The sequence below is a fragment of the Nylanderia fulva genome, unplaced genomic scaffold (genome assembly GCF_048542155.1).
Source record: "Nylanderia fulva isolate GAGA-0341 unplaced genomic scaffold, ASM4854215v1 Scaffold64, whole genome shotgun sequence".
Lineage (NCBI taxonomy): Eukaryota > Metazoa > Arthropoda > Insecta > Hymenoptera > Formicidae > Nylanderia > Nylanderia fulva.
The window spans coordinates 664,779-691,966 of NW_028190742.1; the positions used below are offsets into that span (position 1 = coordinate 664,779).

At 29.6% G+C, this 27,188-nt stretch overlaps 1 protein-coding gene across 3 annotated transcripts; it reads right to left on the reverse strand.

Moving 5' to 3' along the window:
- Positions 1-227: 227 nt before the first annotated feature.
- On the reverse strand, positions 228-26,870 carry LOC114945762 (DDB1- and CUL4-associated factor 6). Of its 3 annotated transcripts, none has more exons than XM_029322061.2 (16): positions 26,408-26,870; positions 25,850-26,004; positions 20,969-21,086; positions 20,711-20,889; positions 20,389-20,524; positions 17,870-18,027; positions 17,557-17,728; positions 9,789-10,040; positions 8,953-9,313; positions 8,759-8,868; positions 8,601-8,648; positions 8,469-8,526; positions 7,429-7,566; positions 3,638-3,899; positions 2,823-2,928; positions 228-1,766 (listed from the first exon to the last, which is right to left on the reverse strand). In XM_029322061.2, the coding sequence occupies exons 1-16, from the start codon at positions 26,496-26,498 to the stop codon at positions 1,720-1,722; spliced, it is 2,391 nt and encodes a 796-aa protein (XP_029177894.1). In that variant the 5' UTR covers positions 26,499-26,870; the 3' UTR covers positions 228-1,719. The 3 variants fall into 3 exon arrangements, with proteins under 3 accessions (XP_029177894.1, XP_029177892.1, XP_029177893.1); XM_029322059.2 differs by having other exon boundaries at positions 8,601-8,687; XM_029322060.2 differs by having other exon boundaries at positions 3,638-3,890; positions 8,601-8,687; positions 26,408-26,869.
- Between the last annotated feature and the right edge of the window lie 318 nt (positions 26,871-27,188).

Here is a 27,188-nt window from a genome sequence, read left to right on the forward strand (position 1 = left end):
AATTTTATTACGTATGTGCGTTTTTGTTATTAAACTAGATTTTCGAATATATGTAATTTTATTTTTATCTTATATTATTTTTATTTTTATCCGATTATTATATATATATATATATATATATATATATATAGAGAGAGAGAGAGAGAGAGAGAGAGAGAGAGGGTAACGTACCTATATGGACAAAAGAGATCGACGCTTATGGGAAGTCAATAATAATAATGCTCTAATGCATTTGTTTACACTTTTTTATTATATATAAACGAACTCTTTTTGATACATAATTGTAAAGATATGTTGTTAACTCTTATGTGTAAGGAATTGCTCGTCTAATAATTCCTTTATCTCAGTATGACTATATTAAAATTGTACTATGTAATAATTCACTATTATTCTCGATATTTCTCATAAACTATTTTAAGCCTCAAATAAATATTACAAATATTATTATTACTATTATTATTATTATTATTATTAACATTATTATTATTATTATTATTGCTTTAACTTAAACACTTGACTTAAAGGCACATGTTACAGCTAGCCTTAGGATAAAGATTTTTTTTTAAATATCCTAATAATGTTCTAATCGCATCGCCCTTTTCTATAGAATCAAAATTGTATTACCGATTTTATTATTCTTTAATTTTACTATTCTTTGAATTAAGAAATGTTAATTGTAAATGATTTATATACAACGGACGATGAAAAGACCATGCGATTTACAGGATATTTGTGTGCCTACAATGAAAAAATATAACATCCCTTTTGAGTATTAATTGTAAGTAACAACCCAATATTATGTATTCCTTTCTTTGAACATAAAATGTAATTCTATAAAATTTTCGCAATAATATTTTATTTCCGGTATAGGAAATATTCATAAAATTGTAATAATTATAATAAATAATAAAGTCTACATCTAAACGAGTTGTGTAGAAACTTAAAATCTTAATAGTTTCTAATTGCACGAATCCATTTCTTTTTTTGGTTTCGCCAGAAGATATCAACAATGAATAATCTAGTTTTATAATTAGTTTTTTTGTCCTTCGTACATTTCTGTTTTTTCTTACATCATAATAATACATGGTAAAATACGCATAAGCAAAGACAAAATATCCTTTTTGCAAATCTTTAATTAGCATCAATTTTGCACTCTTTCGTATTTCATTGGTAACGATCTCTTTATAAAACACTCGAGATCTTATGATAATAATACAACACTAAATATCACTCATAAGCATATATTATGATAATCATATAATGTTAAATATAAAAGTACAGAGGAATTCTGTACAGCAAAATTCTTTTTTCTGACATACACTAAACAACACAAATTTACTACAAAATCCATATAAGATTGCACGTAAAATAACACAATACAGCTTCTGCTAATACACATTTTGATATTTAAGGAACTAATATACCAGCAAAAATCCATCATATAGTAGTTTAGTGCATTATTATTAAATATGTAGCGATGTTTACAATGCGATATCAGATATCTTATCGATATATATTAATACTGAAAGTTGACATTCAAATTAAATTTTATACATAGATCATAAGATCTAAGTATTCATGCCATCTTAATAAAACATTCAACATTCATTGATTCGATCGATGAGAAATTATCGTAGTCACACAATTTCGCAACTGATATTATGTATAAGTTTTATTTTTACTATTAGTTAGTAAATTGGCAATATATCGTTCAAGATTTTAATTACTTTGTACTTCGCTGTTCCGTCTCCTATTGCGGCTTCGACCTACAAAATAATTGATATTGCAATTTTATTATATGAATAAATAAACAGCAGTTGATAGTTGTCTTAAATATATTTGATAAAGTTTGTTTTTTATCTGTTTGATATAAATAAACATATGTAATTGTAATTTTAAATATTCCCTATAAGCGCATATTATTTAATATTTAAGCAATATTCTAGGCGTATTTTTAGAATATTAAATATTCTAAAAATACGCCTAGAATATTAAATAATATCATGCGCTTATAGGGTTATAGTTTCAAAACAAAAAAAATTATATTAATTAATCTTTTGTTTTAATAAATAATTACAATTACATATGTTTATTTATATCAAACAGATAAATATATATATATATATATATATATATATATATATATCGGCCAAACGAGCAACGCGATGTTATTACGAAAATTAAGAAACTTAGGAATATTCGTATCTTGTGGTTGAGATCTCAAAATTCCTCTTGTTCCTCTTTTAACCCTGCTAAATTCCTAACCTTCCCGATAAATCCCCTGGATAAATCGATTCCCGATTTCGAATAACCTTCCCGATTCAACCGACTTTAGGACCAATATTTTTTTCGCCTATTTCTTTGCAGAGGGGTTAAAAGAGGAACAAGGAGAATTTTGAAATCTCAAATACAAGATACGAATTCCTAAGTTTCTTAATTTTCGCAATAACATTGCGTTGCTCGCTTAGCCGATATATATATATATATATATATATATATATATGTATATATATATATATATATATATTAGTTATAAATTTATTTATTTTTGATGTGTTTTCCGCACACAAGTAGCTCAAAATCGAATACATTCTTACTGTAATTTCCTTTTGGAATTGGTAACAAATATATATTCAATACTTTCAAATTTTTTCATTATAGCCAATACAAACCATCATATATTTTAAATATACTTGCGCATGACAATAGAAAACTCCAAAATCCTCAGTTATTTTTCCTCTACTTATGTTTTCCTCATATTATTATATCCAACTATTGCACACACAAAGAAATTTCAGAATACTATTATAAATTTTCACTACCTCTGCGTATTTGATTAAGGCATGCCAGCATTCTGATCATAAAAACTGCAGGTACAGTTATTGTATCTTTGGTTTCTTCCAACATAACTGCATTTCTCTGTTTCAACTGAAAAACAAAGTAAAGCAAAGTAAAACCTCTTCCATCTTTTCACAAGAAAAAGTTACACATACATACTTCTTTACCCATACAGCACAAAATATTATGAATGTTTTCAAAAAATATTTCTAAATATTTCTATAAAATATTGCATAAAAACGTTTTAAAATGATTTTAGGAATATTTTAAAATAATTTGATAAATTTTTGTAGTAACATTTTTTAGAATATTTTAAAAAACTTAAAAATATTTTTAAAAATGTTCTTTATCGTTCAGATAATATTTTCTTAAATATTTAATACATATTTTTGAAATATTAGTTTAAATCTATATTCAAAAATATTTCTGAAAATATTTCTTAAACATGAAAGAGCGGACATCAAAAGATTTTAAAAATATTTTCGAGAATTATTTTATCTTTTAAAAAATATTTTTAAAAGATTTTTAAAATATTTTGTGCTGTATGGGTATTTAATAGTATATTAGCTAACAAGTGCGGGGGATCGTAAAGTGGCCGAGAGTGCGGAAGTTTGGCGCACGAGGCGAAGCCGAGTGTAACAATCCGCACGATCAGCCGATTTATGACCCGCACATGTTGACTACAATATTTTGTGTGACCGGTGCGTGGAAAGAAAGCCCTTTCTAAAATCCCATCATGTGCGTAAAGAGCGAATTTTCGCGCGCCGGTTGCACAAAATATATTTATATTACTACTTACATCTTCCGCAAACTTCTCGTCAAAATCCGGCTCTTCACTGATTGGCGCCCACAGTTTCACATCGTAATCAATGCCAGAAGTGGCTAACAATGGGAGATATGGATGTGGTTGCAGGCAATTTACCACATGTTGATCCGCTTCCAGTAGCATACATAGTTTCGCGGTGTCCCTCTCCCACACGAAGACGTGACCGCAGTCGCTACCCGACATGACGAAATCGTCGCCCCAAAAATTTGCTTCCTTAATCATAGTCCTAAAGAAACTAGAGTCAAAAGTGGAGGAAAGGCGAACGATCAGAGATAATTTGGCGGCATTAATATTATACAGTCCGCCCAGTCCGTTCGGAGGCTTTTTCGGAACTACATGGGTCAGTAATTTGGCGTCCGATCCGTCAGACATTACATATATTGGTACATTTCGATTAAACAAAGTCAAAGTATTATCATTTAAGTTATTTAAGTTCAAAGTAGCAACATTCAAAACTTACCAAAAGACTTGGTGTTGTATATATCGACTGTATGGATTATTAATATAATCCAAATGATAAAAACATTCCGTGCTTTTTTCAGTTTATTTTGTGACTTAATTATTTTAAAGTTCTGTTAATCTAATGACAATGACTAATAGTCTTTAATTTTAGAGCTTCTATTTTTTTACTGCAGTCATATTAAACTATGATGTTAGAAACGAGAAATCATATGAATTCTTTATTTGTAAAATATATCGAAATAAATTAGTTATTTTGTTACCACTCGTGTGTATTCGATAATATAGATTAATAGAATATACTGAAAATTTCTGTTTTCTTATTTTGCATTAAATGCAGGATCGAAAAGTAACGTGTTACTTGTAATACTGTTATCATTACAATTAATGTTTTTGGAGTAACCGTAGATATTTTTTAATAAAGTGACACTGTGTAGAAAAAATATGTAATATGCAACTAGCATTTTTTCTTAAAAAAATTTTTTTTTTACCAATTAATTCCTCTCATTGTTTTATGCATAAAAATATTTAAGTAAGATAATAAAAAAACGAATATTTTACGAAATACTTTGTAATTTATGTAAAATTATGTCACATAAAGTACAAAATATTTTGTAAATTATTCACTTCTTGGTCATCCAATCTTTATAACTGTTTATGCTAAAAATATTACAATAAGGAATTGATATAAAAAATTATAATGATTTTAACATATATATTTTGTATGTATATCGGCTATACGCCTACCGTGATGTTTTTTGCGTTAACGAAAATTAATTTTTCGTTGATTAGGAATAGTATTCTTTGGATCTCTCTAATTCCTGTGTTACCCCATTTTAATCCCCCTCTGTAAAACTATAGGCAAGAAAAATATCGTTCCGAAAGTCGGCTGAATCGGGAATCAAATCCGAGACCTTTCGCTTGCCGGGCGACTGCTCTTCTAACTGAGCTATTCACACACTTGCCAAACGATACCTCTCTCTGCCTTTTAAAATTAGCGCCGTATTTTCGGCCTAGGCGTAAACAAACAATTGACTTTCGGAACGATATTTTTCTTGCCTATAATTTTACAGGGGGATTAAAATGGAGTAACACAGGAATTAGAGATCCAAACTAAGGATATTATTCCTAATCAACAAAATAGTATATTGTGTATCAAGTGCGGAAAGTTGACAATTGGTCAATCCGCACTTGATACACACGATATTTTGTATTACAAGGCAAAGCAGGCAAAGTGGCTTTGTGCGCGTTTTCTGTGCGCGAGGTGGCCGATCGCACGCCGCCATCTTGCGACGGCACGGTGCGGGAATAGCCGCGTTCAAAGTCATTGCCCACGACTTCAGCCGTGGACAATGACTTTAAACACGGCTCAGCTAGGCAATGTCTTTGAATGCGGCTTATTCACTCACCGCGTCGCCGCTAGATGGCGGCGTGGGAAATCGGCCGCTTTCCGCACAAACACGCACACAAAATGCCACTTTTGCTGCACGTGTAATACAAAATTAATTTTTGGTTACGCAAAAAGCATCGCGGTAGGCTCTACAGCCGATATACATACAAAATATATATGTTGTATTTATTTGGACAGCCGAATTATATATTCTTAAGATTATAATGATTTCATTTAAAAAAATAAAGTTAACCTTGAAATAATCCTTTTTGACCTTTAGATCAAGATTAAGATCATCAAGTGGCCCACTTTGAATCCTATTTTACTTTTGTATTTAATATTTTTTCTATATCTGACTATTGTAAGTTACTTTTTCCTCATCCTATATACATTTCCAGTAATAATAAATTTTCTAACAATTGATCAAAATTCACAGCATCAAAATATATATTAATTCACAGATTTAAAAAATTCTTATTATAGTCTTCTTATATTTTACTAATGTATACTATCGAATGCGGATAATGACATGTAGAATACTAATATATTTTTTTGCAACGCCTGTTGCGAAAGTTCGATTTTCGATTGCTGTTTAGCGTGCGGAAAATGATTTATTTCTCAACGATTCAATGTATGTCTTACTTTACACTAGTGCGAGAATAGTATATTAGCTAACAAGTGCGGGGGATCGTAAATCGGCCGAGAGTGCGGAAATTTGGCGCACGAGGCAAAGCCGAGTGTGACAATCCGTAGCCACAAAATATCGTAGCCAATATGTGCAGGTCATAAATTGGCCAAGAGTGCAGAAGTTTGGCACACGAGGCGAAGCCGAGTGTGACAATCTGCACTCTCGGCCGATTTACGATCTCCCGCACTTGTTAGCTAATATACTATTACCGCACTAGTGCAGTAATGTGTTACTATGGTTACACTTTACCGTACTAGTGCGGAAAAAATTCATCTTTCTTCTCGATTGACATAACAAACTTGAACGTAACGAAATTCACGCGAGACAAAACGTCAATTTGTTATAACCTTCACTATTCAAAAAGGATAAAAGAAACGAGTGTTCAAGACTGTCCACGCCGTTAGAACTTATAGAAGCAGCTGAATCTGCCATGAAGACTTTATTACCAAAAAAATCAAGAGATAAGTACATGAGTAAAAACATCTCAAATTGAACTTTCGCGATAGGCATTACAATAGTATATTGTGTATCAAGTGCGAAAAGTTGACAATTGGTCATGAGTGCGGGGAATGGACGCACGAGCCGAAGGCGAGGCGGCCGATCGCACGCCGCCATCTTGCCGCGGCACGGTGGGGGAATAGCCGTATTCAATACATTTCCTACGGCTTCAGCCGTATACAATGACTTTTAACGCGGCTGAGCCGTAGATAATGGCTTTGAACGCGGCTTATTCACTCACCGCGTCGCCGCTAGATGGCGGCGGGGGAAATCGGCCACTTCCCGCACAGAAAACATGCACCGAAAGTGCCACTTTGCCTGCACGTGTAATACAAAAAATATTGTATGTAGCATGTGCGGAGGACAATGAATACATCGCGCATAAAGTTGCCGCATTCGCCTTAGCTTATGATACATTCACACTTGTACTCGTGTGAATGCATCATAATAAGCCTTTGGCTCATGCGGCAACTTCACGCGCGATTCGTTATTTTCCGTACTTGCCACATAAGATACTCTTATATATATTTTACAAGAAAAAACATTTGATAAATATGATATGATTTCTCGCTTTTGACATTATAATCTATGACATCAATGAAAGATCAAAAGCCTTAGAAAAATTCTATACAAACCATCCACACAAATTTAAAAAACATATATACTTCATATATAGTTTAATTGAATTTGACGAATATTATTAGAGATAAAATCAAATATAGATCATACCTTGCGTTCCTATGACCCATATATTTCTGTTTCACACAAAATTCCGTTAGATAAACATCATCAAACGTTTCGTGTCCTTGTGACGAATGAACATTAGTAATTGATTCATCCATTTCAGCTTCAATTGGATGTAGTAATCTGAAATTATATTAAAAAGATTATAGAAAGAAAAAATTTTAATCCTAAAGTACCCAAATAATTAAAGTTTGTCGAGAACAGATCTTGCTAAGTGTATATATATAATTATGCTGTTTTTTAAATCGGTCAACAGAGCCAAAGCACGAAAAATTAATTATTCGGAACTGTATCTCTTGGTTTGAGATCACTAAGTTCCATATATAAATTAATCTCGAAACTTACATATGGAGAAATAGGCGCGAAAAATATAGGTCCGAAAAGTCGCTGAAGCGGGAATCGAACCCGCGTCTTTCACTTTCCGGGCGATTGCTCTTACCATCTAACAATCTACTAATCACGGCGTTATTTACTAACATCTACTAAAAGGCAAATGAAAAATATAGGATCAAAAGGGTCTGAATAGCTTAGTTGGTAAGAGCAGTCGCCCGGAAAGTGAAAGACGCGGGTTCGATTCCCGCTTCAGCGACTTTTCGGACCTATATTTTACGCGCCTATTTCTCCATATGTAAGTTTCGAGATTAATTTATATATGGAACTTAGTGATCTCAAACCAAGAGATACAGTTCCGAATAATTAATTTTTCGTGCTTTGGCTCTGTTGGCCGATTTAAAAAACAGCATATTTATATTCTTAATATTGAGAGCCGATAAAAATATTTCTTTCTAAGTGTATATATGTTACAAATTATCAGCAAAAATCTGACAACAAATTATATTCGATTTTTGCTGTTAGATTATGTAAACAGTCTCTGCCAGTAGATCACAGGTTTGATGCAAACATACTAATGTCAATTTGCTAATATTTTCTGAGTAAATCTATTGTCAATTTGCTGGCATATTGAATGCATTTTGCTTACTAATAATGTGAAAATATAATTATGTAAAGAAAACATTTCAACAAACCTTTCATCTGATTGGACATCTTCATCGTCACTATCAATGCATGTAGATTCTTCAATTTCTACAAAAATATGAATATGTTACATATTAAAATCTATAAAAGGATTAACAAGAGTAAACGAGAATGATATGTACCTTCTCTAACATCGTTGTAATGGTGATAGCTGCAATTATTGCTCGGGCCTGCATCAAGAGTTCGATCATTATTACTTCTAGAGGGTCCTGATAAATAAACTGTTATGATAAAGTCACAATTCACAAGTATAATTAACAGAAATAAAAAAAATACTCACCTGGATGACAACCGTCACGAGTCATTTCATCACCGACATCAAGCGAAATTGTGGCATTGGTTGAACTTTTATCAGAATATGTTAAATTCACAGCAGGTTCACTACCATGTCTATATGTATATTAAATCATAATTAATTTCAAAGAAAAAATTTGTTTAATTTATGTTACCTTAATAAAAAAATTTAAGCATTACCTTTCAAGAAAATTATCTCGCATTGTCGTTAATCTATCCTGAAGATGTTCCATCATATTTCCCTGTTTGCTAGATATATTTGCACATGAATCTTCATTCTCACTTCTGTTTTGATCATATACATTATTATGTTCAATTCTATCATGACTACTTATAGATTCTGTGAAAGCAACTTGAGATTGCCTAGTTTGATTAGATTCAGCAGTTTCTATAGAAATATCGTCGTTCACATTCGCTGATGAATTCAACAATACTGATTGATTACATTCCTGTGGTCTTTCTCTTCCTTGGTGTTTTTCAGTATTCGTTGTATACTTCGTGTTTCTACTTTCGATTCTATTAATATGCATGCTTGTATTTCCTAAAAATGATACACTAGAATAAAGCATCAGGATATGATATACAGGGTGTTGAAAAAAAGGATAAAATATTTTAAGAGAATTTAGTATATCCAAAAGCAAGTCGAAAAGTCTTAATAAATATGGGTCTACAAATAAATCGTTTTTGAGGTACTTTTATTTTTTTAATATATGTATATATTTTTATTTTTATAATTTTTATTTTTTGTTTTAAATTTTTATTTTTATTATTATTATTTTTATATTTTTATTTTATGCATGTAAATATAGGTAAATTAAATTAAATTATAGATAACTTTAAAGTTATATGAGATATTGAAAATATCTCAAAAAAGACTCATTTGCGTATCCAATGTTTATTAAATTTTGTAACTTATTTTGAGGCATACTAAAATATTTTACCTTTCTTTTTCAATGCCTTGTATAAATAGTCTAATTTCATAATAACATCATAATTTCTAAATATTTGTCTGTTACCAGTTGTTTCCAGATGATTATTCTGCTCTACATTTAATTCAACTGATTCATTACTCCTCTCCGCGTTTGATTCAGGATTATTCTCAATATTTCGAAAACCTTCTTGCTGCTCAATAACATTTTCTAAACTGTCTTCGCCGCCGCCACCACTCAAAGCAGCACGAGTGGCTGGATCATTTAACATTCTGCTAAGCACATCCGTCATTCTTTGCATGAGAGACGTATGCAACATCGGTCTTGCTTGAGCGACTTCTAAAATAAATAATATATAATATTAAGATTTTTTCACATTATACGTTTGTCATTAAAATTATTACATAGATAATAATCATATAAAACAATCATATAAAAATTTCATATAACTTCAAGTAAGCATAAAAATTTGAAAATAATAAATGCTTAACTCTTAAAAACTTAAAGTCTGTACTTGAAAAAGTATTTAGAGTTTTTTAATTCTCTCCCTAGAACCATCGTCTTTTAGAGGAACATATTTTGTATAATAAATATGGACTTTTCTTTGTAAATTAAAAAAATGCAATTTGTACAATTTTTTTTGTAGAGTTATTACATCAAAATTACCTATACATTTTTGTTCAATTACCAAGATTGAAATTCACACTATAAGGAATGTTAATGCATGTGCGTGCATGTAGGGGAACGGAATGTGGGAGTGTTTTCACTTAAAATTATATACTGAAAACGAACTATTTTTGATAAAATTAAAATTTGATTAAATTAAAAAGATTTGGATTAGATCAGAATTTTTCTCCATCCACGCTTTCACTTTATAATACACTAGACAACACAAGCGCGCGCTTCGCGCGCACCATTGGTATTGTTTTTCTTTTTATTTTATAACTGTCAAATTGTTAATCTTCGCGATGATAGTTGCTTGATACTTTCAATTTAGCAACAAAACGATTCGAGATAAACAATTAGTACCGCAGAAAAGCGGCAACAATACTTGCGAGAATGCCCTTTTTAAAAAGGAACATAAATTTAATTCCCGAATTTCTATTATATATTACATAATTTTCATTCGTCGAACTTTTATTATGTACATAATTTTAATTCACCGAATTAATATACTAACATAATTTTAATTCGTCAAATTTCTATTATATACATAATTTTAATTCCCGAATTTCTATTATGTACATAATTTTAGTTATTGAATTTCTATTATACATATATATGTACATAATTTTAATTTTTCTATTATGTATACATAATTTTAAATCATACATATTTATTGAAATTTCGACCTAACTGGCCAGTACAATTTAATTTAAAACACTACGTTTCGACCCTTAGGTACGGGTCCTTTTCAAGTGTAACTGCACAATAAAAATATATACAATGATTAAGATATGAAACAATAATTTACAAAGTTGTTAACGAAGAAATTTAAAATAATATAAAAATATAAATAATAAAAATAATGTAATGTACCTGTCAAGATGTTGATTCGACAGTAGTAAAATTACTAATGTTAAAACGGAGACAAGTAAATCAATTTAAGTCAAACGTTAAAAACACAATAATATCAAAGTTCGACAATACACCAAAATAAATAAATAATAAATAAATAGACAATCATATACTGTGTATCAATTTATCATAAATAGGATTTAGATTTTCTGTGTCTCTTTGTAAATTAATGTGTGTGTTATTCTTATATTTTTTAATAAAAAACATCTCCGCTAATTTTCTCTTCCTTCTGTGTTTTTCGCAATGCAAAATCCTAGGTTCCATCCATTTAAAGTCATGGTCATATTTTATTTGATGTTTGCTAATTACGTTAAAATTGCTATGATGTTGTTTAATATTTTTAAAATGTTCGTTTACGCGTGTAGCTAATTGTCTTTTTGTTTGCCCTGTATATGTTGCATTGCAATCGTTACATTCTATCTGATAAACAACGTCAGTTTTTTTCATATGATTGATCTTATCTTTACCTCTCTTAATTAATCTATTTAATTTTTTCGGGATCGTATAAACAAAGTCTAGTCCACATTTTTTGAACGCATTACTCAGATTTTCGCTCAAGCTTTTTACATACGGTATCGGTAACAATGATTTCATATTTAACTTTTTACATCTATTGTCATTGACCATCAAAAATTCTCTACGGTGTTTTAGAGTTTTAATTCTCTTCTCAATATGTAGTTCAATGAAAGGTTTCGGGAAGCAATTGTTGACCAAAATATCCGTAATAATTCTGATGTTATTAGTGTGAAAGCATTTATTTGAAAGTAATAAGGCTCTGTCGACTAAACTTCTAATCGTGTTGATTTTGTACTGAAGAGGGTGGTTAGATAGGAAATTAATATACCTGCCAGAAAAAGTGAGTTTTCTGTACCAATTGGTCAACAATGCCCCCTCCGCCTTTACAACAGTCACGTCCAGGAAATGTATAGAACCGTTAACTTCAACTTCATGCGTGAACATTAGGCGTTCGTGGTAACCATTAAACATCGTTAATATTTCATCAATTTTTGTTTTTGGTGCTATTGCAAAAATGTTGTCAACGTATCTGTAAAAGACCGGTATACAATTTAACTTGCTTAAATACTGTGTTTTAAGCTCGTCCATGACTAAGTCAGCCAATATTGATGATAAGGGTGACCCCATCGGACAGCCGAAAATTTGTTCGTAATATTTTCCACCAAATTCGAAGCTCGTTAGATCAAAGACAACCGAAAGTGCATGTAAAAACTGGGGCAATGTCAAATCAGTATTTTTCGTAATATACGTCCATCTCAATAAATATGTATGGTTTTACTCTTCACTGGCGACTTCATTAATTTTATCATAATTTTAAATCATCGATTTTCTATTATGTATATGATTTTAATTCATTGAATTTCTATTACGTACATAATATTAATTCTCCGAATTTCTATTATGTGCATAATTTTAAATCCCAAATTTCTATTATGCACATAATTTTAATTTGCTGAATTTCTATTATGAACATTATTTTAATTTGTCGGATTTCTATTGTGTACATAAATTTAATTCACCGAATTCATATTACGAACATAATAAAAATTTACCGAATTTCTAATATATATATAATATGAATTTATCAAGTTTCTATTAGCATTCGAAATTTATAATAGATTCAACTCTCCGCTTCGCATAAAGATACACGGTATGCCTCGCTTTTACTTTTTTTATTCAGCTATGCCGTTAAATGGACGCGAAACACTACCGTGTTTCTTGATGTACATAATATTAATTCGCCGAATTTCTATTATGTATATAATAAAAATACAGGAATTATATTTATATATATAATGGAAATTTGGTGAATTAAAATTATGTGCTTAAATAATAGAAATTCGGGAATTAATATTATGTACACATAATAGTTTGATGAATTAAAATCATGTACATAATAAAAATTCAATGATTTAAATATATGTACGTTCATTCTGTACATATAAGAGAAATTCGGTAACTAATATTATACATATACATAATAAAAATTCGGGAATTAATATTATGTACGTAATAAAAATACAGTGAATTAAAATTATGTATCATATAAAAATTCGGCGAATTAAAATTATATATAATGGAAATTCGCTTACTTACATTCTGCTCTGCTATCCTCTTGGCAATAGCATTAAATTGAATAGCAAATGCATTCCGTATAAAATTAAATATGATCTTCCAAATGTATACGAATACGCGCACGAATGCAGAATGAAAAATAATTAAATAATTAAATAATTGCGGTTTTTTAATGTTTATAAGTTTAAAATAAATAAATATCTTAAGATTTATTGCTCGTTTAATTGGCCTAAATATCATTTTATGTTTTAATTAATTTATTTAATTTATACGAGCTTTCCAATTTTGATTTTAAAAATAATTAATATCATTTACATGCTTTTTTTAGAAATGGAAATTTTATTTTGACAACTGCCAAACTGTTAACCCTCTCAACAGCTGCTTGATGCTATGAATCTACGAATCTAAGCATAACAACGGCAAATCGAGACAGCCAATCTGCATTGGGGAAAAGCGACGACAATATCAATAACATGTCTTTTTTTAGAAAAGGGATACATATATTCCTATAATGCTCAAAAAATAAAATAATTTTATATAATACTGTAAATTATTATTAATTAATTTCTATAGCAATTGAAATAATCTCCCACAATATATCCTTACAATTTTACAATCTGCGCCGCTACGAGACATGCGAAACACGACTTTTCCGCGGTGACAAGTAAGCGAGTAGTACGGTACTGTGCCGCTAGGCGGCGTACAGCGAGTCGGCAAACTCGCAGGAGGAATACAACCGAAACGGTATATATACCGGATCCTTGAGGAGATGGAACACACTTGATGACTTTCGGGCGCTAGACGCTAGAGTTCACGGCATCATTCGCTAACGTTAAAACGTCAGAAAGGAATCAAGGAGAGAATATTTTTTCCCTCGAGTATCAGAAGACGAAAGAAGCCCGACGGAGAACAAGACGGCGTGATATCGCTACACGAGATCTCCGCCAAGCGAGGAAATTTGACCCCACCAACTTCCGACGTCACACCGATGTCCTCCGGCGCCAATTGTCCAGAATCTGGCATCAGATATGTGAGCGCCAGTCGCCTAAGAGGTGGCGCTTCTTGGCTTTTCTTTGGCTTCCAGTCGTAATCCTCAGCCAGCGAAGGACCCAGCAGCCGGCCATCTTCTTCTGGCGTCAGTCGTCATGAATACGAAAACGCCCGGACACCTTTGTTTGGTGCCAATTGTCGTAAACCCGAGAATCGATCACCTTTCTCCAGCACCGATTGCCCGGGATTCGATGCTCGATCCCTTCCTTGCGATGAATCCAGCATTCAACCACCAACTCTCTGTGCTAGATACCTGGATGTCGCTATCTCCCATCTTCGACAAATCTTTAGCAGGAGAAGGTCTTGACCGCTCGATCATTTCAATTTCCTATTGAGAACGCTGTCCATCTACATCTATTTTGAGAGAAATCCTGCCGTTAATCTCGTCCACAAAAAAAACTTCGAACACAAAAACGATCAATACCCAGACGTCCAGTCCAGTGAGTAAGACTTTCAAAGATGCAGCTACACAAACAAAGAAAAGAGGAGGCAAACGACGTATTTATACGTACAAAAGATATATTTAAAGAGTATGTAAATGTTACACATAAGAATATACATATATATCAACACACGTATAAACACAGATGTAGTATACTAGAAATAAAAAATTAAAATTAAAAAAGAAATAAAAAATAAAAAAAAAATAAAAAAATTAGTGTGTTATATCAAACAAACTTCCATTCATTTCAATTCGCCTCTCCGCTCCTTGTAGGTCTATAGTAATAATCCAATTATATAAAAACGACCGACAATTTTACTTATATATTTTAAATTTAGTTATAAAACGTGTATATCATAAAATGTATTTTGAAAAAAGCGTTTAATCGTTTATCCTTGTTTTCAATACGAAACGAGATCAATGTTCCCACAATTTCACTTAGATTTACAATTTCCATGCGATTTATTTAATAACATCCCCCAAAATTGCAAATTCATGTGAAATTATAAAAAGAAAAATTCAGATCAAGGGTTGCGAACAATAAGTCAGACTTATGCGTTTGTGACAAGTGCAAAGACAATGTGACGTCTTGACAGAAATTTTTTTTACAAGTATTGATGCTGCAACAGGTTTGTGTATTATTTGCTATACGTTTAATATATTTAATGGTAATTCGGTAAATTTGTAATAGACTTAATTTTTGTGTTAATCATAATTGAAATTCAATAGTTCTTAAAATTATATTTTAATAATTTTTTAAGAGATTTTTGTACTAATCAGAGCAAAAATTGAAAATTGTAAAATCCTCTATAAAAAAATAGATTTTTTTCTATATTGTGTGCGTGCGTGCGTGTGTGTGTGATGCGAATTTCCTGGTACCTAATTTTTCATGTAAATATAGTTCTATTATAGTTGTAGAATAGATTATATCGAAATAAAATATGCCGTAGGCTAAGGATTGATTCGTCGGTCGCCGTTACGCTCACAAATAATAAAAGTTTAGCACAGTATTAATGAAGATGATAAGATTAATCAAAAGTAAAAACAGTTAATACAAAAATAGGGCCATTTTTATGTGAGTGTTATATTGCCTTTTAATTATTTAATACTTGAAATAATTTAGTATCTATTACAGTTTTCTTCATTATGGTAATAAAAACATTGAAAAATAATACAAAATCAACTAATCTTTACCACTGTTCAAGCTCGTATGTAAACAAACACAATGATAACTTACTTAATATTACGTATAAGACTATATATAAGTACATATAAGACTATATGAAACAAGCAATAAAAAAATATTTTATTCTTGGAAAAATTTTAATTTTAAAACTAATTACAAAATAAACTCTAATATTCTTAATTACAGTAAACGTTTCGAACTATACTTAGTCTTCCTCAGTACACAAAAAAAAATAATAAAAAATGTTCTAATAAACATTTACTGAAACAGCAGCCATCGACAATTAAAAAATCAAATTTTAGAGTGGGTTACCGTTATCTTAATAATCTTGACAAATTTATTAGAGTTCACAAGGACAAAAACGTGTATAATACTAATAATAATGTCGTCTATAAAATTAATTGTAAAAATTGTGAAGTTTCTTATGTTGGGCAAACCAAAAGAAAATTACGTACTAGATTAAAGGAGCATATTAATAACGTAAAATTTGATTCTTTCAAGCATTCGGTGGACTCTGAACATATTGTAAATGAAAAACATGCTTTTGATTGGGATAACGTTAAAATACTTGATATGGAATCGAACTACCATAAAAGACTTATCTCGGAGATGATACATATAAAGGAACAAAAGCATAGTATAAATAATAATACAGACACCGAATTGCTTCACAACGCTTATGTTAACATTCTAGAAGAAATAGCGAATTTTTAGATTTATTAAAATGTTTATGTTTTGCGGCTTGACATCTATATATTCAACTTTTTTAACTGACATGACATCAAGTACTAAGTTCAACAACAATTAGAAGCATTGTCATCTTTAATTTATTCGGGACAATTGTAAGTAATAAGTAATTAATTTTTAATTTTTTACATATACATAAGGTGATTTTTATTTTATAATATAACTTTTTTAAATTCAGTTTATAATGACACAAATATTAAATAACTTAGAAGAGATGGATACGGTCATTGCCAAACTGATAGCCTTTCGCCGACTAACGATGAGTGATCGGTTTGAACGAATGTTTAAGTGCCACTCCGAAGTTTTAATAGTTAAAAAAAATTTTTTTTTATTAGCGGGATAAATTATGTTAATTCGATTTTGCTTCTAATTGGGATTTTTCGCGTTAAACTATATGTAATTATTTCATTGTATTGTTAACGTATTTTACCTTTTAATTTTGACATAACTATTTAATTTATTATTACTATTGTATTGCGACTCTTTATTAGAACATTTTTTGTTATTTTTTTTTTGCGTACTGAGAAAGATTAAGTATAGTTCAAAACGTTTATTGTAATTAAGAATATTAGAGTTTATTTTGTGATTAGTTTTAAAATTAAAACTTTTTCAAGAATAAAAATTTTTTTTATTGCTCGTTTCATATGGCCTTGTAATATTAAGTAAGTTATCATTGTTTGAAAACATTGATTTATGATTGTTACAATGGCAAATATTTTTGTATTAAATTTTGTTACTTTTAATAGCTTAGTATCACTTACCTGTCCCATTGCGACGTCCTCCTTCTCTTTCTGGACGCGCATTAGGACCAGTATCAGACCAATCACCGCGAAGTCTTAAGCGACGAACTGGCTGAGAGGATCTTAATGGATGCTTTTTCCCTTTTCCTTTTCCTATTGTTGCATCTTTCCGCAATTGCAGACTACCTTGATCCTGAATAATTAATTTTAAAAATAAGTAATATACTGATGTTAGAAATAATCAACAACTTAAAGACATATACATATGAAATAGACACAATATTGAAAAATAAATGTATAATAAATAAAGCAAATATTCTTCCATAATTATTACTTTGACACTGAATAAGTAGAGATGATCACTGCTATAGCTGACAAGAACGTCTTGTCCATCCGGGCTATAACTGAGCGACGTAATTCTGTAAGAACTACCTTCAAATTCAGGGACAGTAAAACTGTTTAGTGATCTCACTTTTTTTGCGTCTTTCCATCCTGTAAAATATGCATATATACTTTGCATGCATTTGTACTTCGCATGATACACACACACGCACACACGCACGCACACGCACGCACGCACACACACACACACACACACACACACACACACACGCACGCACGCACGCACACACGCACACACGCACACACGCACACACGCACACACACACACACACACACACACACACACACACACACACACACACACACACACACACAGGGTGTCCCGCAACATAATGTCCACAGTCAAACTTTGTGTTTTTAGGATCCTTCTAAGTTAAAAAGTCTTAATACACATATTCCGTAAAGTCGATTGTTTTAAAGTTGCAGCAAAAATACAAAATTGCATATAATAAGAAAGTATTATTTATTAAAGATAATAATTTTATTTAATGAATTATATTATATAATTAGAAAAAAAATAAATAAATGTGTAAATAATAATTAAAAATTAATTTTTAAATTATTATTTGTATATTTATTTATTATTTATTTTTTTATTATGACAACGCATGTAATTATTTTTTGTAATGTCAATCACGAAAGTTCCAAATTTTGCTGTTTAGCGTGCAGATGGTGGTTTATTTCCCCACGATTCAATGTATGCCTTACTTTACCGCACAAGTGCGAAAAAAATACTTATGACTTACATTACCGCATAGTTTATAAAGTAGCAAAAAGTTCGAAACACTGAAAAATCTCGAAAAGTATACATTTTGCAAAAGAAAGTTTCAGACAAAAAAGTTGTAGGTTTTTAAAAAATCCATTTACTGATCTTATCAGTTTGACCTTAGACGGCGTTATCAAGATCAGAATAAGGTCACCTTGAATTTCTTAAATGGAACCCTATATTTTTTATTACATATTCTTGAAGCTTACCTCGAGAGCTTTTCAAAACTATAATTAAGTTATTTTTTATAAGGTACTTTCCGAGTTACACGGCTTGAAAGTTATACTACCTAACCGCCAGTATTAGCGTTATTTAAATGGTAAATCCTATTTTTTACTCAAAAAATCGGATGAATCAATAATTTTACCTGTTTCGATGTGTAGTCGTGTTACGAGTCAACATATTCCTAAGGGTCATTTAAAAATCGAATTCATATTGTTTAAGATGAGTTGCTGAATAAATTATTATGATATTATTAAGACGAAATCTAATAAAAGCCCATTGGTTTTTAGGGGTCACATTTGAAAATTCAAAGTACTTCTACAATGTAGTTAGAACTACATAATTAGAATTAGTTGTATAAGAATGTTGTACGTTTTGTATGATATCATAAACTAATTATTTATCGCAACTGAAAAATCTTGTCGTAAACGTCATTATTGTTCATTGTGATCTCTTGAATTAGTGAAGGTTTTTCCGTATTCTTCAACATTCTTACATACAGACTCTTTCTTCCATTCGTCTTCATTTTTGAAATTTGTTAGAATTGTAATTACGGCAAGCCTGTAACTTTCAAGCTTTGTAACTCGAAAAGTACCTTATAAAAATAACTTAATTATAGTGTTTTGAAAAGTTCTCAAGGTAAATTACAAGAATATGTAATAAAAAATAGGGTTCCATTGAAGAAATTCAAGGTGATCTTATTGTAAACTTGGTAACGCCACCCAAGGTCAAACTCATAAGATCAATAAATATATTTTTTTAAACCCTACAACTTTTGTCTGAAACTTTTTTCTGTAAATCGTATATTTATCGAGATTTTTCAGTGTTCCGATCTTTTTGGGACACCCTATATAATATTATCATTCAATAAATAAAATTATTATCTTTAATAAATAATAGTTATCATATTATATGCAATTTCGTCTTTTCGCTACAATTAAAAAAAAAATCGACTTTAGGACATATTAATCGACTAAACTAACGAGTAAATAATTTATTCAGCTTCACGACGTTTCGATCATGTGATTGTAGTCCTTATCAAGTAAAACAAAATGAAATAAATTAAAGTTAACACTTATTTTATTATGTTTCACTCAAATTAAAGTTAACATTTATTTCATTATGTTTCACTTGATAAGGACCACAATCACATGGTCGAAATGTCATGAAACTGAATAAATTATTTACTCGCTATAGTTTGGTTGATTAATTTCTACAACTCCTATTTAAATACTAGTGACTGTTATTAATATTTTTGGGAATTTATTTAGGGCATATGTGTATTAAGACTTTTTGATTTAGAATGATCCCAAAAATATAAAGTTTTATTTGTTGTGGACATTACATTGCGGGACACCCTATAATATATATATATATATATATATATATATATATAACGGTATTATATATATATATATATATAATACCGTTATATATTTTATATTATATTTCATAAAAATTACCGGTGTCTGACGTGTTAAGAGTTCTTCTGTCGAATATTCTTACAGCGCTATCAGAACAACCGATCGCTATATGATAAGGCAGTACAGGATTCACGGACAAAGCAGTCACGGCTCTTTGACACGAGATTAGCACATTCTAAAATAATTTAAAAAATGTTTCAATTTAATGCTATATAAAATTTATGTATATTAAATGTAAACTATAATAGTAAATTTTTTATTAAAACTGCATAATATAAAGTCATTGAAGCTGAGTCAATTATTATGTATTATTGTTATCAAATTTTTTCTGAATAGTATTATACAAGAACTATATGCTTACTTCTTTACATCTTGCAGTGCTACACTTATCCTTCACTCTAAGATCAAACAATCTCACTGTCCCGTCTTCTCCACAGCTTAAAAAACTATGTGGTTCATCGGGTATTGTCGCTATTTCATAAGCAGTACCAGTATGGCAAGAAAATTGATTGTGAAATGTTTCTGTTGTTCTCATCAAATCTGCAAATTATTATTAAGCAATTAATAAAAAATATAACCCAACATTTTTTAACTTATAATTATACTTGTTGACTTTTACCTGTATACAAAATAATACCATCTCCACTACAAGAAACAATACTATGATCTCCGCTATTAGGTAAAAACTTGGCACTAAAAATATTTGCCCTGTGACTGGTTTTGTAAGCTGTCAGTACCTTAACAAATAATAAAATTAATATATAAATATTATATTTTAAATATTTATTACAATTATTATATATACAAAATGCGCATTATTTCAATAGCGCAATATTTTCTTATACATTATATGTATATATTATTATCAAGAATAATATGTTTTGCGCCAAGTCATGCGCAATAATATAACAAAAAAATCATGTATCTTTATGCAAACAGTTTCAATATTTTAGATTATTAGATCTTACTAAAATTGAGCAATTTTACAACCTCTTGTCCCATAAAAACATAGTGGCCACCCATCATGTAAAAAATCTTATAGCTATTAACTTATAGTTATTCGTATAGATTTTTTGCCAAATTCAGGATACGCAAAAGTAGGAAAAACGTGAAGAACAAATTTTTTTATTGTACTATAATAATTGTTTTTAGGTCAAAATGAAGAAAAAAAGTTGGTCATTTTTACGTTATTTTGGTTCATTATTTGTAACCATTGGTTTCAATCAGCAATAACTTAGTAATACAAATTTAGAGAAAGATTTTTAAAACAAGATTGTTAAGAAAATTTCAAGCTTTTATACCAAAGAATTGAAAAATTTTGTAATTTTTTTTACATACGTAGTAGATCTGCAAAGTGAGAAGAAAATTTTTAATTTTGTCTAGTTCGTAGTTTTCTATATGTAAAAATTAACAGAAACTTAAAAAAGTAGTGATCTTTCAAAAGTAGAGATTTCAAGTTTTAAAATTCTTTTTTGAAATTTGAATTTTGTTCATTTTTAACAAAGTTATAACTCATTGAATTTTGCTTATTTTTAAAAAAAAATTTAAGTGCTCTTCTAATTGTTTTGCCTAGTGTCCTATTTGAAAAAAGGCATGTGACGCTTTAATTGTTCCCGTGCTGCCGATTGCTTCTTTCAGTGCGCTCAGTTCATGTCTTATGCAGCTGTCATTTGTTTTAATTTGCGGTTATTTGCAAATTGATAGTTCGCATAAAAAGAAGTCTAAAAATCAGTTGCACAGGAAGTCTCGCGATATATGTGTGATAAAAAAATCAAAACAATATTAATGGCGCGCGCGAAGCGCGCGCTTGTGTTGCTAGTAAAATATATATTATAGTATGCATGAATAAAATAATAAAAAAATTTTTTTAAATAGCAGCTAGAAAAATAAAATAATTTTATAATTATAAAGATAGATTTTAATCTATATGTTATTAATAGTTATCAGCATTAAAATCTAGATAAATATACATAAAGGTCACATTTCAAGTTTAACCCCTATTTTGTTAGATATGTAGGACAGAGTTTTTTGAGTAATTTCCCGCAAGAATCAAGTGATGATCGGCATTTGTTTAGATCCTATTTGAAAAAAGGCATGTGACGCTTTAATTGTTGACGTTTTTCCGCGATGCTGATTGGTTGTTTCGATTTGCCGTTGTTATGCGTTAGATTTATAGCATCGAGCAGTTGTTGAGAAGGTTAACAGTTTGACAGTTGTCAAAATTTTATATAAATATATTATGATATATTAATTATTTTTCGTTCTGCATTCGTGCGGGTATTCGTACATTTGCTGTCATTTAACTTAATGCTATTGCCAAGAGGACAGCAGAACAAAATGTAAGTAAGCGAATTTCCATTATATACATAATTTTGAATTTCCATTATTTGCATAATTTTAATTCGTTGAATTTCTATTGTGTACATAATTTTTATTCTTAAATTTTTATTATATTCATAATTTATTCGCCAAATTTCTATTATGTATATAATTTTAATTTGTCGAATTTTTATTATATGTACATAATTTTAATTAGACGTATTTAAATTATGTACAAAATTTTATTATTGAATTTTTATTGTGTACGTAATTTTAATTCTTACATTTACATTATGTTTAAATTTTGATTCGCCGAATTTCTATTATGTATATAATTTGTATTCTTGAATTATGATTTATAATTTTAATTCGTCGAATTTCTATTATGTACATAATTTTAGTGGAATTTCTATTAGGTACAATTTCAGTTATTTACATAATAGAAATACGGCGAATTAAAATTATGTGCATAATAGAAATTCAAGAATTAAAATTATATGTACATAATAAAAAATAAAAAATTAAAGTTATGTGCATAATAAAAATTCAGCAAATTAAAATTAGGTTCGTAATAGAAATTCAGCAAATAAAAATTATGTATATGTATAATAAAAATTCGGGAATTAGAGTAATGTTAATAATTGAAATTCGACGAATTAAAATTATATCCACTTGCGGAGTAAAATTTCTTTGGCGCGTGCGAAGCGCGCGCTTGTATTATCTAGTCCTTTTATAAAAAAAAGACATGCAAAGTCGATTTTTACATGTATTATTGCCGCTTTTCCGCGTTACTAATTGGTTGTGTCGATTTGCATTGTGTGTTATATTCATACTAGATAACACAAGCGCGCGCTAAACAAATTTTTACTCCGCGATTGTACATAATTTTAATTTGCCGAATTTCTTTTATATAAATAATTTTAATTTTTGATTTTCCATTATGTTCATAATTTTAATTCGTGAATTTCTATTATGCACATAATTTTAATTTGTCGTATTTCTATTATGTAAATAACTGAAATTGTACCTAATAGAATTTTTTTCATTTACAGTTAGAATTCTCTTTTACACAACTTTATAAACAAAAGATAAATAAAAGAAAAACAGAATAATATTTTTGTTTTGCACATTTATGCTATTAATATAAAAATATTAGACAAAGGAAATATTTAGTCTTAAAAAATAATCCGAAAATAAAGCAATCGATTGATATAATACATAAAATTGGGTATCTAATCATCATATAAATTATAAAGTTCTGCAAGTATTTTACCCGACAAGCAAGCTTTTGCACCGCCAGATTCAGAATGCAAACAATCGTTATTTGATTGTGAACAACTAAAACATTTAATATTAGGTGTTAGCAAACAGCTCATACGTGACTTTAAAGCCAGGTATTCCCTCAAAGGTTTCTCTACTTTCTTGTCAGTGCACTTATTCAGCACAGGAGTATATTTTTTAACTGATATAATCTTTGTGCTAGACTTTTTATTAATGATATCCAACTTATTTTCTAAATTCACGAAGCTATCATTTTCCTTATTACTCTCGAAAGAAAGATCGATTTGACATACCTAATGACTGAATTCCAGATTTGTACTTTCCATCTCTTTTTACAAGTTTCGTTAAATTAGTATCAAGTGTTTTATAAACTTCTTTCGGAATATAACTGTCTTCAGCATTAATATTATTGCTAATCGTATATAGCGATTTTGTGTTTGTATCATTCATTATTTCTATATTATTATTTAAATTTTCAATCATCTTTAAAATCTTGGTAGTATTATTGTTATCGATTTCCTTTGTTGTTATATGAAATATGTACATAATCTAAATTAACTGAATTTCTATATATACGTAATTTTAATTCACCAAATTTCTATGTTCCTTTCTAACTGAGAAACTGTAGTCAAAACCACTCAATCACAAAATTAGTAAACACTTATTTATCAGATTTTATAACTAATGGACACACCAAATCCTTTAATATACATTACTATCACTACACTAACCCCTCGATACATACAACTGTCAAAATATGCAATGACAGCCGCTCACGAAGTAAACGCTGACGGAACCAATCGGCATCGCGGATTAAAGGCAACAATACTTCGAGATATTTGAGAATAAATAACATGCCTTTTTTAGAAAGGGAAAAAGGTTAAATGTTAATTTATTTTAATTTATGTCAGACTTGATAAGGACCCAAAACAAGGGTTGAAACGTCGTCATTAATTTTATTTTGATGTCTATCCAACAATAAAGATATATTTTATGCCAGTTGGGTCATTAAAAATTATTTGATTTGTTTTATTAATCACTGGCGGAAAAAAAGAATTACTACTTATTATTTTTAATAAATAACAAACTTTTTAATAAACTAACTTTTGCAACGTTATTTAAGGTAGTGACCTTAATAATATAGTTCAAAATTATGGAAATTGGGAGATGATCCCTATCTCTATATAATTATCTTTTTTTACCTAGGTCATAAACAGATTACTATGACATACATAAATATGATTATTTCTAATATTAGTTTATAATACTAAAGAAAACGCATTAAAATTGTTAAACTTTAATTTGTTATATTTCTTAAATCAATACCAACTGTCAATTTCTTGCGGAAAATTATTCAAAATACTCCCCTCCTACAACATATATATTTATATATAAGTGACCTTTTATGTACATTTATCAAAATCTAATTTTAAAAATTTTAATAAAAAATCTAAATAGAGTATAGAAAAACAAAATTATATCAAGAAATTTTTAATTTTTCTATAAATAAAATTGCATAGTAAATCACATGACTTCACTAGTATTTCATATAAAACATTTTATTTTCAAAATTTAATCAAAGGTAAAAAAGTATTTTGAGGATTATTAAGTATAATTACGTTTTAAGACACGTGGGTTTCAAGGATAAAATTAAAAATAATCTTGGCACAATCTTCTTTGAGAATATTAATAAGTAACAAGTCAAGGGAAGTAACAGACTTCAGTAATAATGTGTATAAATTATTAGCTGCATAGTACTAAAATAAAATATGTGCATTATAAAAATTTAAATTTCTATAAGAGAATCAGTATAAAAAATTAATAAAATCATAAATATGAATATGTGCAAAACATTTTTCTAATCTTTAAATCTAGTCAAGAATATAAACTATTTATATACCTCATATTTATGTGCATTAGTTAAAACAAGATGCTGATCATCACTCCCAGACAATATCAGTTCTCCACTATTATTCCAGCAAATAGAATTCACACAACCATTGTGGACTTTTAGTTCCTTCAGCAATTTCATACGCTGTATCAACTGTAAACTAGCTGTAATACAAGTAGTCAGCAATATTTTTTAAAAATATATTATAATAACTCTAATAACATAATTTAATGTGTCATAAATGCAAAATTTTAATCTAACAAGATAAAATATACAGATATATAAGTATTTATGTCATTCCATTTATCATAATAAATTGCCAATGAACAAAGAGATTAAAGATGCTATGTTTATAATAGTTGCTTTCCATTTACATCAAAACTCAGATAAATCTCACTTCTGTCTTTCTTCAACATCCATGTTAAAGAAAAACAGAAGTAAGATTTATCTAAGTTTTGATGTACATAAATGGAAAGCAACTAATATAAAATGCATTGTGTGTAGTTTTCTTTTCTTCACAAAAGTCATTATATACTTGTATCATTTAGGTATATTAAAAAAAATTACCTTTGCTGCTAGAATAAAATTTGAGTCTTGTGCAATCATTGTAGGGTTGATAATAGATATCACGGAAGATGTTAGCGCGTGTCTTCCTCATAATTGAATCTTAATCGAAATTCTTTGCAAAAATCTTCACAACTTTATGAATTCTATGGCCTGACCAGGTAATGTCGTCTAACGATTCGGATTACACGACACAATTGACGAAATTGATGACGCGATGACGATATTTGTGTACGATTCCCATCGAGTTTTTAGGAACTTCGTAGCACGTAATTACGCAGCAAAAGTTTCGCATCGATGCGACACATTCATTACTAAAAATAAACATGGTGATGCACAACAAATTTGCATGATATTCTGATCACTAATGTTTATCTACTACATTCTCTCAACTGTTCTTAGTCTCAAATGATATAACTGAGCTAATCTGACCATAGACTTAGGCATATATAATACATAGATGGAGCATTATCTGTCGATGTAATCACCGACGAGATAAGCGGGGAGCACACTCTTGCATAGGCGCATAAGCGTAAACATGAGAATCTTGATTGGTCTATAAACATATGCATAAGAAATTCAACCAATCAAATTTCTTATGCATATGCTTATGCGCTTATACAAGAGCGTGTGTTCCCTGCTATACTATTAAAGACCGACGGCCTTACGGGAGTTTGTGTCGTCTACTAAAGCGGGGAACACACTCTTTTGCATAGGCGCATAAGCGTAAGCATAAGAATCTTGATTAGTCTATGAACGTATGCATAAGAAATTCGATTGGTTG